The following is a 15,173-nucleotide window of genomic DNA, read 5'->3' on the forward strand; positions in this document are numbered from 1 at the left end:
TAGTCTCCGGTACATCAGATGGATTAAATACACTAATACTGCATTTTGCGTCGTGGTTACGTTTATAAAAAACACGACGCAAATTAATACAACGCAAAGTGAATTAAGATTTTCTATAGCAAACCATGTAAAGACACGAAACCAAAACAACGCAACCTCGAAAATGTAACGAAGCACAGTGAAAATTAGTACTAATTAAACAGCGACACGACTTCGAAAAAACGCAAAACAAAACGACGCAAAGCGAGGTATTGTTGTACTTTAACGACCTATTTTAGAAACGTGAACGTAGTCTCTATAAAGAGGTCTATCGAGGCTAAGCACTCTAGCTTACTCTCACCTCAAACCTGGTGTCGTTGTAAGTACCAGTATCCAAACATCATTTGTAAATAAAAAAGAAATAGATCTTTATGAGGGCTACATTCATAAATTACTATTTTATTTTATGTTAATAAAACTGTTGACTCACCTTCATAAACCCAATCTGGTATTCCATTGTAAATTACATTTATTTGACCATTAGAAGTGATTCGTTGAGGGCTACTGCTCAAGCTAGCCTGGTAATATATGTCATTGAGATATACAAAAGCTAGAGATGTCCCATAAGGTCCCCAAACGAAGTTCTGCAGGAAAGCCTCTTCTGGTCGTACTCCCGGCGGTAGAATGTCAACGACCTGGCCTGTTATAATGTCATACGCTGCATAGCGGGCCAGGAAACTGTATCTATATACCTAGAAATAAAAAATGATGCGGCTATTTTTTTAAAATATTAATTTCTAACCTCCACAAATTTCTCTCTTCTTAAAAGTTAATAATTATTAAGAGCCTCTCGTAGAGTTGTCTATTTAATGATTTCATTATAGAGCTAAAATATTTCGGACTACAAAATTAAATGAAATGCGCGCTTTAGGTGGTATAAAGTTATATTTATATATATATATATATATATATATATATATATATATATATATATATATATATATATATATATATATATATAAAGTTTTTAAATCGACCAAAACACTCTATGTATGAAGTTAAAATAAAACAAAAGTCTTTTCTACAAAACCAGAAAATTCATGTAACATTTGTTCCTTCTTTGACTTTAGTATATGATGCAATGTTTACGAACAAATGGTTACTATACTCGTTTATACAACGAACCTAATTGCATATGGAATTGGTTCTTTCATGATTAACCTTCGACAGTGAATAAACTAACAGTTGGAATATCAATGAGTTATTGTGTACATTTCCGTATTTTAATACAGCGCCTTTATATTATTAAATTTAAAAATATTATTGTAACAGAACTTTTTTATGTATCTTATATTAGACTAAATAAACATTCTCGTAGGAAAGTTCCTTACAAAAAACGAATGTAAATGCTTGCTTACTAAGAATATGCTTTGCAATGGACTCGTCTATCACGTAATAAAGTGTTTATATTACACATTTAGAACTTGTGTCTATATTCCTGTTAAAACTAAAAGAATATTAAAGTAACAACTGAAACAAACGCCTCGCACGCTTAAACGATTTTTTACTCGTAAACGTATATCTTCACTATATGAAGACGCTATTAAGACTAAATTAGACTTAAATTGCTAAAGTCTACAATATAAATATATGTAATATAATATATACAAATTAAATTAAAAAATAATGAATTATTTTGTTTTTAAATAAAGTAAATCTGACAAAATCAATGAAGGAGGAGGATTATCTATTCAAATATGAAATACTGTACACGAAAAAAAAGAATTGAAAACTTAAAGATTCCTTCATGTGAACTTGTTAGGGCTTACAGAGGCCTAGTCGTTTTATGTTATCATATGTAATACGCAAATAAATTTTCGTAAATTTATTGTTATATAAAAATCATAACTTAATGGTATGCTAAGAAAACAAAGGAATCCTAATTAAAAACTCTTAATCGCTTACTAGCATTCAAGGAAAACAGAAGAATCCTAATTAACAATATTTAAAAAGGGTCGAATTAAACACTATACCGAACTCCAAATAAATTGCTGCTTCATTATAAAGCGTTTGTTAAAACGTTTATAATACCTTTTAAAACAGATATAGAAGTAGATGACCTTGCGACTTTACAGAGAGCGTAAAGTAAATAAGACTGTGTTATTTTTCTGCATCTCGTAATAAATCAAGATGCAATTTTTTAATGTTTACGATCGATTTCAAAAAGGCATTAGGTTTATCAAATTAAATTTGTATACTAGAAGACTGTGTTTATCTAGAACAGTTTTGAGCGATAACGTTTTATTTACCGATATGGATATCATTGGCATGTCTTTTCAAAAGGTGATTGTTAAAAGTAACACACTTAAAAAACTATATATCACAATCCAAATTTTCTGATTGCAAAATTACGCGAAAATCAGTTGTTAATTGACTGCCTTAATCATGCAACTTACTGCTACAAGGGGCTAAGTTAGATCGACTCAAAATGTTCGCAGCCAACTTAGAATCGTAATGTGACTGACAAAAAGCCGATTAGCCAAAATGTAATTACAAAGTCGATAAGTATGTGTGACCTTGATAAATATTTTTATCTTTATAATATTATACTTATAGTTCCCAAATATTACTCTGTGAGTAAACTGTGGTTGCCTAGCGGTATAGACTCCAGAATTGAGATTCGCGATTTTGTTTCATATCGGGTACAAAAATATTTCCTATTGTCTCGATGGAATAATAACATACAGGTAATTACTTTTATGTTTAAATGCTTCAAAAAGGTGAATTTATATGCCATTTGCCATCAATTAACGTAAATACCTTATATACGTATAACGTATCATATCCGAGCAGTGACAGCCTAGCGGTAGAGGAATGAGACTTGCGATTGAAGATCATAGGTTCGATTTCCGGGATACAATGATATGTAATTCACACTTAGCACATTAATTATATAGAATTGCCCCCGCTCATAAACAATTTTCCAGAAGATGGGGGGCAGCCGTGTCTTCTGCGTGTCATAACGCCACACTGCGATTGCCAACCTTCCTGCCATACTCGGCGATTATAGGTTATTCTCCCCTAGATATAAGATGAAAGCTACGACGAAACAATACTCTCAACAATATAACAAAAAGTTTTGTTATGAATTTTTGTTTTTTTTTTTTCATTTGACGAACAGAATCCTTGTTCAGTAATCCCATACTACAAATCAAAGAATCATCACCATCATCATATCAGCGGATAGACACCTACTGCAAGGCATAGGCCGAAGGCATAAGATCGAAGTGATGATCGGTCGCAAGCTACCCGTATCCAGCGGATTTTCGCGGTTATCTTAACTATGTCAATATTTAACTAAAGTAAACAATGTCACAGTAATAGTGGTGAAATACGCCTCAATAAAATAAAGTACTACAACCTAAAACATAATATATTTGTTTATGTAATAATATTACATTAATTTTTATTGAATTTTATTAAAAATAAATATTACCCATGTGTATCCTACACACATAGTTTTCAATTTTATCGCTTATCATTAGAAATCTGTTAAAATATAATCAATAATTGTTGTATACTCTCACAAGTCGAATCAATTTTATTTTTAAAATAAATATTTAATTTGTAATAAATTAAACCAAATAGGTCATGTAAATTCAAAAGATTATGATCTGAATTTGTTTTTGTTATAACCTAAGTTGATTAAAATGATGTACTCATTCGCAAACGACGAGTGTTAACAAGAATAATATCTGACAGATCTAACTACATTCCAAAGTTAAAAGTAGCTCTAATTAACTGTGAATTTTTTATCCTTTTTCCTCAAAGAGCTACATTACGATTACCCAGTAGCTAATCCGTTTCATAATGAACAGGTTGATTTGTTGTTATTTTAAAAACCTTAATGGAGTATATAGACGGCTCATTTGTCAACAAAAAGCTTTAAAGGTTTTACACCTATTTCCAATCACCTGCATATAGTCATCACTCTGAAATATGTTGCATTAATTCATTCTTTTCCATTAGAATGCGATAGTTACTTTTGGTGGTGCGTCAACAATGACAGATAGTATTATAAAAATAATTATTTTAAATATAGAGTGATCTGAATTTCGAAATATATTTTCTTTCGACATTATCTACAAGATTATTTATTATTAGTGACATTTTATTGCTCTATCTACATTTGATACGACAAAGACAGGTGTATAAAGGAAAAATATGTATAACGTCGACTTACCGGAGCAACATTGTACGCCAACACGACATGGCTGCCATCTGGCGACAACTCAGTCACTCGCGACGACTGTTGAAGAACCTGAAATAAGTAAGATGCCCGGGATAAATATCCAGATATTTGTGAACAGGAAATTATCGAACATATGACATTAGTATTAAAGATTTGTTTTAAATATCCATTAGCTTTAAGTAATATTCATAACTTGTTTATTTTACATCTATATATTGACGGTAGCAGAATCAAAGATATCATGGCAAAAGGCGCCAATTTAAAATTCACAAAACATAATGGTTATAAAAATCATATTATTACATTTATATTAATTATTTCGAATATTCGATGTTTTCTATGTAATTTTTAACCTTTATAATGTAATTTTAGTCGTTCAAATAATTTAAGTTTTTAAGAATATCCAGCAGTTACACTTCATTAAGAATAATAAAATCAAAGAAATAAAAAAAAATATATATAATATAATATATAAGTCAACATTTAATAGATATGCTAAATAGGGAGTCCCCAGATGTGAATGAGATAGGTTTTTACTTCTTGTTACCTTTGAGATAAGAAATTTTGTGATAATTAATGAAACCTTTTATCCCACTGTAAAATTCTAGATAGTTTTTATACAGAGGATCCTTAATGGGTCCAATCATGCCAGTACATGCTTCTAAAAAAGATATTATTACGCATATAACAGTAACAGAACTTCTGCAGAATGTCATATTTTTTTATTCTAAGAATACCATACCGCTTAAACCTAGTTCGAAACCAATTTACATAACAGTTCTTAAACACAGATCACCACAGTCATTATATTTCTTTTAATGTCTTTTATGACTATTTTTCAAAGACCATAGTTCTATCAACCTACTATAAACTTTTATCTACGTCAAACAGTAAAAGGCAAGCACTATTGAGTTGTTGAGAATGAAATTACTAGGACGTACGATCCTTAACGTTAACTATCAGTCTCCGCTTATATTCTCGTTCAGAATACAAAATCGAAGGTCTTTGACCGGTGTATGTTTTCGGTGATTATTAGTGGATCTGAGACGTGGTTGTTTATGATGGGTGTTACAAGAAGGTCACTCGAAGAGTAATAGATAAAGTTAAGCTAAGTTTCGCTGCGATATCGAACCGGAATTGAGGAGATCCGCAAAAGAAATAAGGTCACCGACGTAGCACGATGAAAATGGGTCGGCTTAAGTGGCAGCGGCTCGTGCATCACATGCACAAGCTATACGTGGCAGGTCGGCCTTCCATTAGGTGGACCGGCGACATAGTCAAGGTTGCGGGAAGTAACTGGATGCAGGCACCAAGACTAGTCGTCCTAGCTCAACCTTAAGCATCTAGCAGCTGACATAATGTCATTGATGATAATGACCATAAGTAAAATGCAAACTATATAACTATGATAATGATGACCATCTCGTTATGTTTTATGACCTCGTTTATTAGAATGAAATTATATCTATATCTCTAAAGTTTAATCAAATAATGTGCTAGTGGTACATATTGTTCGTTATTAAAAAACTCTAACCAATACGGTAAGTATACGTAAAGGAAGATTATTAACATGGTTAGCAGTTGCTAAATTGGTTGTTTATTCATCGCCACCGACAGATTCGCCCTACTTTAGAAGTTGCGATTTCGTTAGCGTTAAGTTCACGTCACGAAGTTTTAAGGTAAACATATTTCCCTTCGCAGCGTCGAATCTAATTTGGCAAAATAGATTCTGATAAAAAGATCTTTGTTCACAATTGTAGTATGGTTAAATTTTCATTTAAAAAAATATTTACTGCATATTTTTGCATTTATTCATTTTATTTTTCACTTGTGAAATTCAAGGAAATAACACTAGAGGAACTCAGTTTGAAAAATACTTGAATCAAATAAAACTCCTCCGTAAGGTCATCCGTAAGCTGAAATAAGGATACAAGGATTCCAAACACGTCGTTATTCATCGTACACAAATGTTCTATGTTAACATTGTTAGTAAAATTTTAAAATCTTGTCTTGTCTGTAATAATATAATCAGTTGAATTTCATAATACCACACATATTTTCAATATTACCCTGGTACATGTAAAATAAACCGTTCTTCGGGCCGCCCACTTCCTAATCGCGAACTGCGTGAGCTAACCTATGTTGGATCCGGATCCATCCTAGGCTCGCCTGTGGTCCATGCTGCCATCTAAAGCCGCATACACAACATCAAACCTACACAGCTCTACTTAGGTAGAGTGGTTTACTGCGTGTGAACGTCATCGTACAACCGGAAACAGAAGCCGGACGGACAGCTTCTGTTTTATTTTTAAATTCACGGACTCTTTCGCTCCGTGAACTCAGTTTCGATGAAGCTATAAAAGCCCCCGGGCTAAAAGCATCAACTTCAACCGAAACCAAGTAGTGGTATAATAAAATTTACTTCTATAGAGTTTTTCTTTATTCACTTTGTATATACTTATATTGATCGCTTGTGTACGTCAAGGGAAGAAATCCAGAAGAAACCAAATTGATAGGAACTAAAATCACATTTGACGTACCTCAACTACAATGATAAAAACTTAACTTAAAAACTGTTTTTATTTTAAGTTAAGTTTTTATCATTTAAATAAACATCTTTAAAACAATAGTTACAGCAATTCAAATTGTACTTTTACTAAAATATAATTGACATTATAACAAGATTTAATTAAAAATAATACATATGATACGAAATGTAATATTTACCTGTGACGAATTAGATATTAAAACGGTTGTGACATCGGTGTCCACATGGTATAAAACCAGGTCCCCATTGAGATTTCGAAACAGCACGTCGTTAGCTGCAATAGATCATATAGAGGCTTGAAACTTCCGCGCTTATAAATAAACACGCTCGGTTTATTTGCAACTTAATAGGAACAAAAATTCCTACAAGGTTTTTCTAATGCGTCTTACAAATCAGCCGAAAACTAATCTAATAATCCATTACAATATTTCTATAAATGGAGTTTTGTTAAAGTAACCTGCACTTCAATTAAAACATTAAAATATTACTTTAGAAAATAGTTAAGTATGATGGTTTAACAAATATTAAAATTAATAATATAGTGACAAATAGTAATACGTACAGATTTTTAACTGAGCTGTACTACTATATTGATAGGTAGTACAAGTTCTCATCATGAAAACCGTTTTTTGAAACGATCTAATAATAAAATCTAAATTAATTTATTACCTGGCGTCCAAGACCCGTTGAAGGAAGGCGCTGCAAAAAATCCATTAATTATATCTTCTAAGTCTATAGGTTCTCCAGGTGGCTCAGGTATAGGTGCTTCTGTTGTTGTCGTCGTTGTTGTCGTAGTAGTTGTAGTTGTTGTTGTTGTTGAGGTTGTTGTAGTTGTTGAAGGGTCTACTGGTATCGTTGGGCCTTCTGTTGTTATGATAGGCTCCGCCGGTCCCGCTTCGTTTCCAGTAAGAAGGACCACGAGTGTGATAACAACAGCGATTACGACCACCATCGCAATACCACCAATTATATACGTCAATGTCTTCCTTTTCTTTGTAGCAACCAACACCTGATTGAACAAATCAAAACAGTATTAGTACGTTTGTTTATCACATTTTCAGGAAGCAAATGAATATATAATCAAATACTTGCACATTGTTTTACTGTGTCACGTGAGACATTAAAGTAATTTAAATTATCAAACGTGCTAATATTTTTTTTGTCTCTAACAATACGAAGTATTTTTCTTAAAAGATTATCACATATAACATAACGATCCGCGTACCTACTAGTTAGCGTAGTATTCGACTACAATCATTAACACAAGTCAATGATAACAAATTTTAAACGCAAACTATGATCTCAGCTACACACTAGCACAAAGAACAAAACTATAATCACCACCGGTACATATCAGCAACTGAATAATCTCAAGAAGGTAAATGTACTTGAGATAAATGTTTGCCTGTTATATATTTCACTTTCATCTCTGACTTATCGTTGAATTTGCGAACGGATAAAAAGAAATATTTATTTATTATTACACTTAATAAAAATGAACATAAAATTTTATTATAGAGCGATTTTGTTTATTGTGCACTAACTATGTTCACTCGACAGATAGCCGTCAGGTATGAACTGTAGTGATTGTGTGTAGCTCACTTATAAATGTTATTACAAAGTTTTTATTTAGGACCTGTACACGAATCTCTCGAGGTCACAGTGTCTACCGCACACTTAGCCGTTACTATACGTTGTCGTTGTTACATTATTTTTCACTTATTTACAAAAAACCAATGTACAGAAGATACAAAGGTTATTTTACAATAATATATACAAAATGTTACATGTTCCCATGTACTCGTACCTGGTCGCTGGTCCCCATCTCCATTGTGGAGTTGCTGTTTTCTTGTGCCATTTCTCCTGATTCTTATACCTGGAAAAACGATTTAAAACCAATTATATTTAATAAAATATACATATAATAAAGAATTATATATCTCCAAAAGTACAATTTCCTTGGATATTATCTAATACTAACAATAAAGAAGTAAATAATTTATTTATATAATTTGCTACAACTCTACTTTTTCATTATCATCATTATTTCATCAAAATGTCGTCCACTGGTAAACATATCAAGGCCTGTAGGCCTCCTCCCAGTGGCAAGCGGAAATTATTAATTATTATATAGAAGTCCTAACACATTTTCTGCAGCCACCAGTCACATTTCAAAAGAAAAATAAAGTGATCACTATATTTATTAATTAAATGTGGATTAAATAGATGGATTTTGTGATTTATAAATACTGTCCAATGCAGCTCTTAAATGAGAATATAAATTTCCAATGCTTGTACTGTCAAAAGCGCAAAGTTTCAACATTCATTAGACCTCAAAATCTTCGAATTGCCTCTCAATTTTCCTCTTTATTCCCATTAAAAATAAACCTATTACAAAGTATTAAAAATAGGCAAAAAAAATTTAAACAAACCGGTAAAGCCATTCTCAAGTTACGGCGTGACCAACGAAAATGGGGATGACTATTTACGTTTTTTTTTTTGATTCTTGTAAAAAATTACACAATAATGATATTCCTTTTCAATAAGAAGGGATAATTAATATGTAAATAAATTACCTTTTATCCTAAACCGCGTAGCCAAGGGATGATTAACAATTTATACATTTCAGACACGCGCTAAATTAAATGCCTCAATTAAAAGCTGCCAAAAAGGCTGCGAAATACTGAGGGTCAAAAGACTGTTGCGTTACATAAATAAACAGTAGGTTCGCTATAAAGATGTAAATAAGTATATACTGGTAAAGTTACGTTAAGTTTTACAACTTTCAAGGCTGTGTAGGGTAACGAACTTTAGTTCCCTACTCAGATATACGATCTTACAACGCGTTGATTTTGTAATACATTATATAACATATATCAATTTCATTGAACAGATAAAGAATCTGTTTGTACTATTATACTATTTCTACAAAATGATAAATGTTTACTTAATTTGGCCATTAATACAGTCACAGTTATTAATAAAAAAAAATCTAATCTTACATATGTATTGTATTTGTTGTATTTTCTCATTTTAGCGCCAATGAATATAAAGTATTTTAGTGATATTAAAATTTAGTAGATAAATAAATAAAATGAAACCTGAATGAATTGCTGTAACAGCATTATGCTGCCAAAGAAATGTAAGATTTAAAGACGGATGGAAGGAAAAAAAGCACGAAAAATACTGTAAAAGACGAAGGGAGAAGACAGTTCTTCTCCCTTCGTCTTTTAAATAAAGAAATAACTGGAAAAAAATTATGTACTCGAAACTGTAACGTCCCTGCCATTCATACGGGAACCCACCAATAACGGAGCGTAACGCGTAACTCTATCCGCTTAGTATAACAGTCTAAGATATGGTCTTCCGCTTAGTATTCATACAAAAAGGCAAACTGAGAAAAATAATGCTAAGAAATGATATCCTAAAAGTAAACTTATTTTATCAAAATGATGCTTCAAAAATTTAATCTTCAACTGTGGAACCGCGTTTTTATTCACTATGATAATACTTGTATTGTTTGGTTAAGCAAATTCACTGGATACAGTGACCTTCATACCGTAACACAATAACGTATCACTATGTACTTCTCGATAGAAATCGGCTTAGGTCACCAAGACAGCGCCTTCATAATCCGATAATATCAACATTCGAGGCATGGTTTAGTCTTTACTTTAGAATGTGAATACTAAATGTGTATCGAGTGAGAACCTAAACAATATCTACGTAAGTAATATACGAGCGTGGCAGCCTTCCAGTTCAGACACATATATAAATTAAAAGCCCTGGCGGAAGCTAGCGAGAAAGCCTTCGGGTTTACTTAACGCCTTTATAATACCTCAAACTGACAATTACATTAAACCCGAAGGTACAAATGACAGACGAACAGACGAACAGAGGTAGTCAATAAGAAAAACTAGTATCGGTGAACATCTTTCAGATGATATCTTTAGTATTGTTGAATTCAGTAATAATAAATTTTATGAATTGGATATTTTATAAATTGTCTTCAAGTATTGACAACGATACAGTTTGGTTAAAACATTTTACATTCCATGTATAACTTATGTAAATAACCGTTAAAAAAAGAGATATTACGATTCGTATTCATACTGACGGAATAAAATAGTGGCATGTCTCTAATCACCATTGACTTTTGAATATGTTTAAGCCGTTTAGTTTTAATTTTACTACATCTTGTGTCTGATTAATTTAATTGTTGTTTAACAAGTTTATAAGAATACGCGATACAAAGTTTCAAACTAATCTAGCTAAATACTTCTGTCCGCTGTTGGACATAAGCTTCTCCTATAGTTGAATTATTATTAATATTAAATTAAATTTCAGCCGATACACGCCCACACTATAGGGCTCTCCTAAAGATCAGCACCTATAAATTATATACATATAAACTATAAATTTAATTTAAAATGTAAACATTTATTATCTGACTTTATTTTTCCACATTATGGAACTTTGCTTCTTTTCTTAAGATTTGTTGGTTTGCCGTTTATCTTTAACTGTTTATAGGCAATGATTATAGATATGCCTAGGTGTTTCCTGCCAATTTCGCAACACTAATCAAACCAATATGAGAATTTTTTGAAATTCTTAGCTGACTCTACTCGGCGAAAATAATATTTCTACCAAATTTCAAATCACGAAACCTTATGGTTTCAAAGATACATAAATTTATAAGGAATATTGTGCGATAATTACTTAAAAGAAAATATTAAATCAAATAAAAAACTTACGAACAAGCAATATGCATGATTTAGTATATATTTATAATTAAACAATTTTTTTTTTCATTTACATATTGTTAATGACTTGTAAACTTTTGATTTTATATCCATTGTATTCAGGTAAACTTTTTATTTATTTACTAATAAGATTTACCAATACCATCTATGGTAGCGTATAATTTCGGCTTAAGCTGGAGACTTTATTGGTTTACATGTTTTAAATTAGTGACTAAGTACCTTACATACTTTATACTTTTCTTATAGACAAAAACTTAAAATATTATATAAACATAATATTTTTAGTTATGTATATATATAAATATATATATATATATATACATAACTAGTTAATAACATAGTTCCAAATATGTATATATATATTTATATATAAATATACATACATATTTGGAACACATACGTATACATAGTATGTGTTCCAAAACTGTGGCTTTGAATAAGTTAAAAAAAACCTAAAACCAAATAGCTTCAAAACAAGACGTGTATTGTAATTGTTTTAGATAAGATTCTTCATATCATCTATCTCATATCTATAATTGCAAATGAAGTACAAACGCTTATCAATTTTATCTTTAAAATTGTAGTCATAAATTTTTAACATTCAATTAGATAATCGAAGGATATATTCAGTCATAAACATTATCTTTGTTTAGTATAGGTTATATTATTATATGAATTGATAAATGTTAACGGGTAGAACATATTATAGATAGTTTGTAATTTTACGTCAAATATAATTTTTATATGACGTTAGTGATTGGTTCAAACCATAAAAGTTTCAATGGGGTGAAGGCATAGCTCATTTGCTAGCACAAAGCCTTTCCTTTATAAATTGATCAGTCAATTGGAATGCGTCAGGCTAATAACTTCTGCAAGTACAACGTTTGCAGGGAAAAATAGCAAACGATAATTAAATCACATTCCATACATCATATTCCGTCACTGTTCTCTGTGTCTATGGACATCCCACACGGCGCTTCTCCGTAGTTCAATACAAAACGTTGACCCCACGTGAGACCCCAGTAATTTGGATCACCGAGATCACCAGTAACATCCAGGTTCTGCTGGGATTTCTCGAACCTGCTTTGCTTGAACTTCTGGAACCGTGTTGGCTTGAGGCCAACCCCGACGCAAAATAAGTACAATGCCGCTTGGTTGCGCGGAAACAAGACAACACATTATAGACCCCAACAGTTTTCAGAAAAAATAACTCTTTAATTTTTGTTTCAAAATAATACGAAATAAAAATAATATTAAAATAAATACTCTTTTTTTCCTAGACACACACATCACATTTAACCATCTTTCTTTTCTCGCTAAATGCATAGGCAAAACAAATTAACGTTTTAGATTTTTTTTAATTTGGTCATTAGTATTATTAAGATTACAATTTACCGTTATCGCATTTTAATCTTAATCCCACAATTATTTAAAACTAAGATAATCATTTCGTCTGAACAATTATTTATCAATACACATTTATGTGTCCTACATAGAATACGAAGTTTCAAATGGTGTAATCCGTTTCCTCTGGATGAGTAATTATCACGTCAGAATGGCAAGAGCTAAGAAAAAAAGTTTGTTGTATGATGGCGTCGAGTGTGTCATATTCGCATTTCCCGCCATAGTATCGACGACAGGGACGACAATGGTGACCCAAAAGGCTTTTTTTTTAAAAAAGGCAATGATAGCTTTTCCGGCATATACAATGGAATACAATCTTTATATTCATAGTACTCAGTATAATAAACATATTGCTAGCAACCGAATCTCGATTAAGTTCCTCTCGTCATTCACAATAGCAATTCATGTGATAATATTATAATATATGTCATATATAATCAAGTTTATTATTTATAAACTTAGTTTAATAATTTTATAACACATTATTTCATTATACATTCATTACTTATGTATTTTGAATATATTTCAAAGATTCCGGTATTTTCAAAAGTTGTTACTCGCGGTAGTAACATCACAATATTCTTAACAATAACTTTATGAAAAGAATGCCAATGAATTTAAACCAGATTAACAAAATTAAATTAATGCAGATATATATATATATATATATATATATATTTATATAATGTTTAATATTTTAAATCAAGATTTGGATCTTCTATGTGACAAACCCTAAATTGCATAAAAACACCTGTGAAGCGCTTATCAAACGTAGATACTGTGCACACATCCTTAGCAAGCGGAAATTTGTATTGAAATTACAGTTTATTCAATAATTATACTCTTACAATTGTGCTCCAATATCGAGGCCCAACACTATATACTCAATGCAATGAGTATATAAAAAATATTATTAGACTCATCTTTCCGAGCAATTTTATGACGTGTTATTGTTACTATAAAATGTGAGCAATGTTAATTTAGCTATATAATTGTGTTACAATATCAAGTGGTAAATAACAGTATTATAATCCAAAGTAGTAGCAAATAAGTTAATTACTGTCTGTAGCAGCAGTATATCAACGTAATATAACCTGAAGTTAGAGTATATTATCCTAATTGTCTGTGAAGCTAGACAGGGGGTTAAATTTTGCAGACAATAATAGTAGAGACATAACCCACCACACAAAAGTAAAACATTAAATGATTTTACAAACTTTTATCACATGAACATCATAATCAATAAATGTAATAATATTTCTAATTAGGTTTTCCTATCGTGTTGCAATATCAATTATCAAATATAGGTTAGTTTTAGTTAATAGCTTAATTTTAGGTTTAATAGTTAGCCAGGATTACAAATTTTTAACAACTTTTTTAATTTAAATAATATGCATAGTAAATTCTTAAGTAATTCCGTATATATTATATTGATAACAATAAATAATTAAATAATTTCAGTTTAACTCCTGCTTAAGGGAATAAACTAATCAACGAACTGGTTTACATTCGGCAAGTAGTACATAATAGTTAATCTTAAGTTCACTCACCGTACGTTATTAAAGCTACATATACACCGGCCTGAGGCCGCGCTCCCACCACACTGAATATTTTACGGAGTATCAAGATTAAAATTGGATATCTTGGTAGATAATTGAATTTAACAACACCTAATCACAACGAACAAGGTAAATGATAACGAACTAATTTTTTTTGGTGAAAATATTAATAAAAATAGTTCTAATTTGCAATGAAACATAAAAGTTTTTAATAAGTACTTTCTATGTTTTTTAAATTTCATTACGAATGATCACATCACCAAAATTTTATGGATGTCAGCGAGCACAGTTTTTTTTATTATAAATATATTGGAGAGATGCTGCTACTCATCTTCCGTGAATATTTTTCCTCCTACGGCAGCCACAGGAGAAGAGTGTGGGGAATATTTCACGTGCCCGGCACTACCACGGCTACCACATTAGAAGACGCTGTAGAACCGGTCCTTTATGACATCTTTTGAGGAGGTCTATGTTTAGCTGTAAATGTATGTAATAATAATAATCTAAAGGAATATAGTTTTGAAAAGAAAACAAACTACTGTAAGAACATCACTTTTTTTGACAATAACTAGGCAAAGTAAATTAAAACACATGTCCCTTGGTATTACTCATCGTTTGCTATTAAGACATAAATAATATTATGAGTCAATAATTGAAGCAACCATTGT

General features: G+C 31.1%; 1 protein-coding gene across 4 annotated transcripts in view; it reads right to left on the reverse strand.

Moving 5' to 3' along the window:
- The window catches only part of LOC137928698 (venom dipeptidyl peptidase 4-like), a 56,768-nt gene that overhangs the window by 14,086 nt on the left and 27,509 nt on the right, over positions 1–15,173 (reverse strand). For 2 of the 4 annotated variants that reach the window (XM_068771640.1, XM_068771638.1), the window contains exons 2-6: positions 8,587–8,655; positions 7,449–7,788; positions 6,959–7,053; positions 4,223–4,300; positions 470–731 (exon numbers count right to left, since the gene is read on the reverse strand). In XM_068771640.1, coding sequence (XP_068627741.1) covers positions 470–731; positions 4,223–4,300; positions 6,959–7,053; positions 7,449–7,788; positions 8,587–8,637 — 826 coding nt within the window. In that variant the 5' untranslated portion in view covers positions 8,638–8,655. Of the gene's footprint in view, positions 1–469; positions 732–4,222; positions 4,301–6,958; positions 7,054–7,448; positions 7,789–8,004; positions 8,171–8,586; positions 8,656–14,496; positions 14,556–15,173 lie in introns of those variants that run through there. The other 2 variants (XM_068771637.1, XM_068771641.1) reach the window with 2 other exon arrangements.

The sequence above is a fragment of the Battus philenor genome, unplaced genomic scaffold (genome assembly GCF_028537555.1).
Source record: "Battus philenor isolate CCGP_79_NKW_IND1 unplaced genomic scaffold, ilBatPhil1.0.hap1 SCAF_4, whole genome shotgun sequence".
NCBI classification, from domain to species: domain Eukaryota; kingdom Metazoa; phylum Arthropoda; class Insecta; order Lepidoptera; family Papilionidae; genus Battus; species Battus philenor.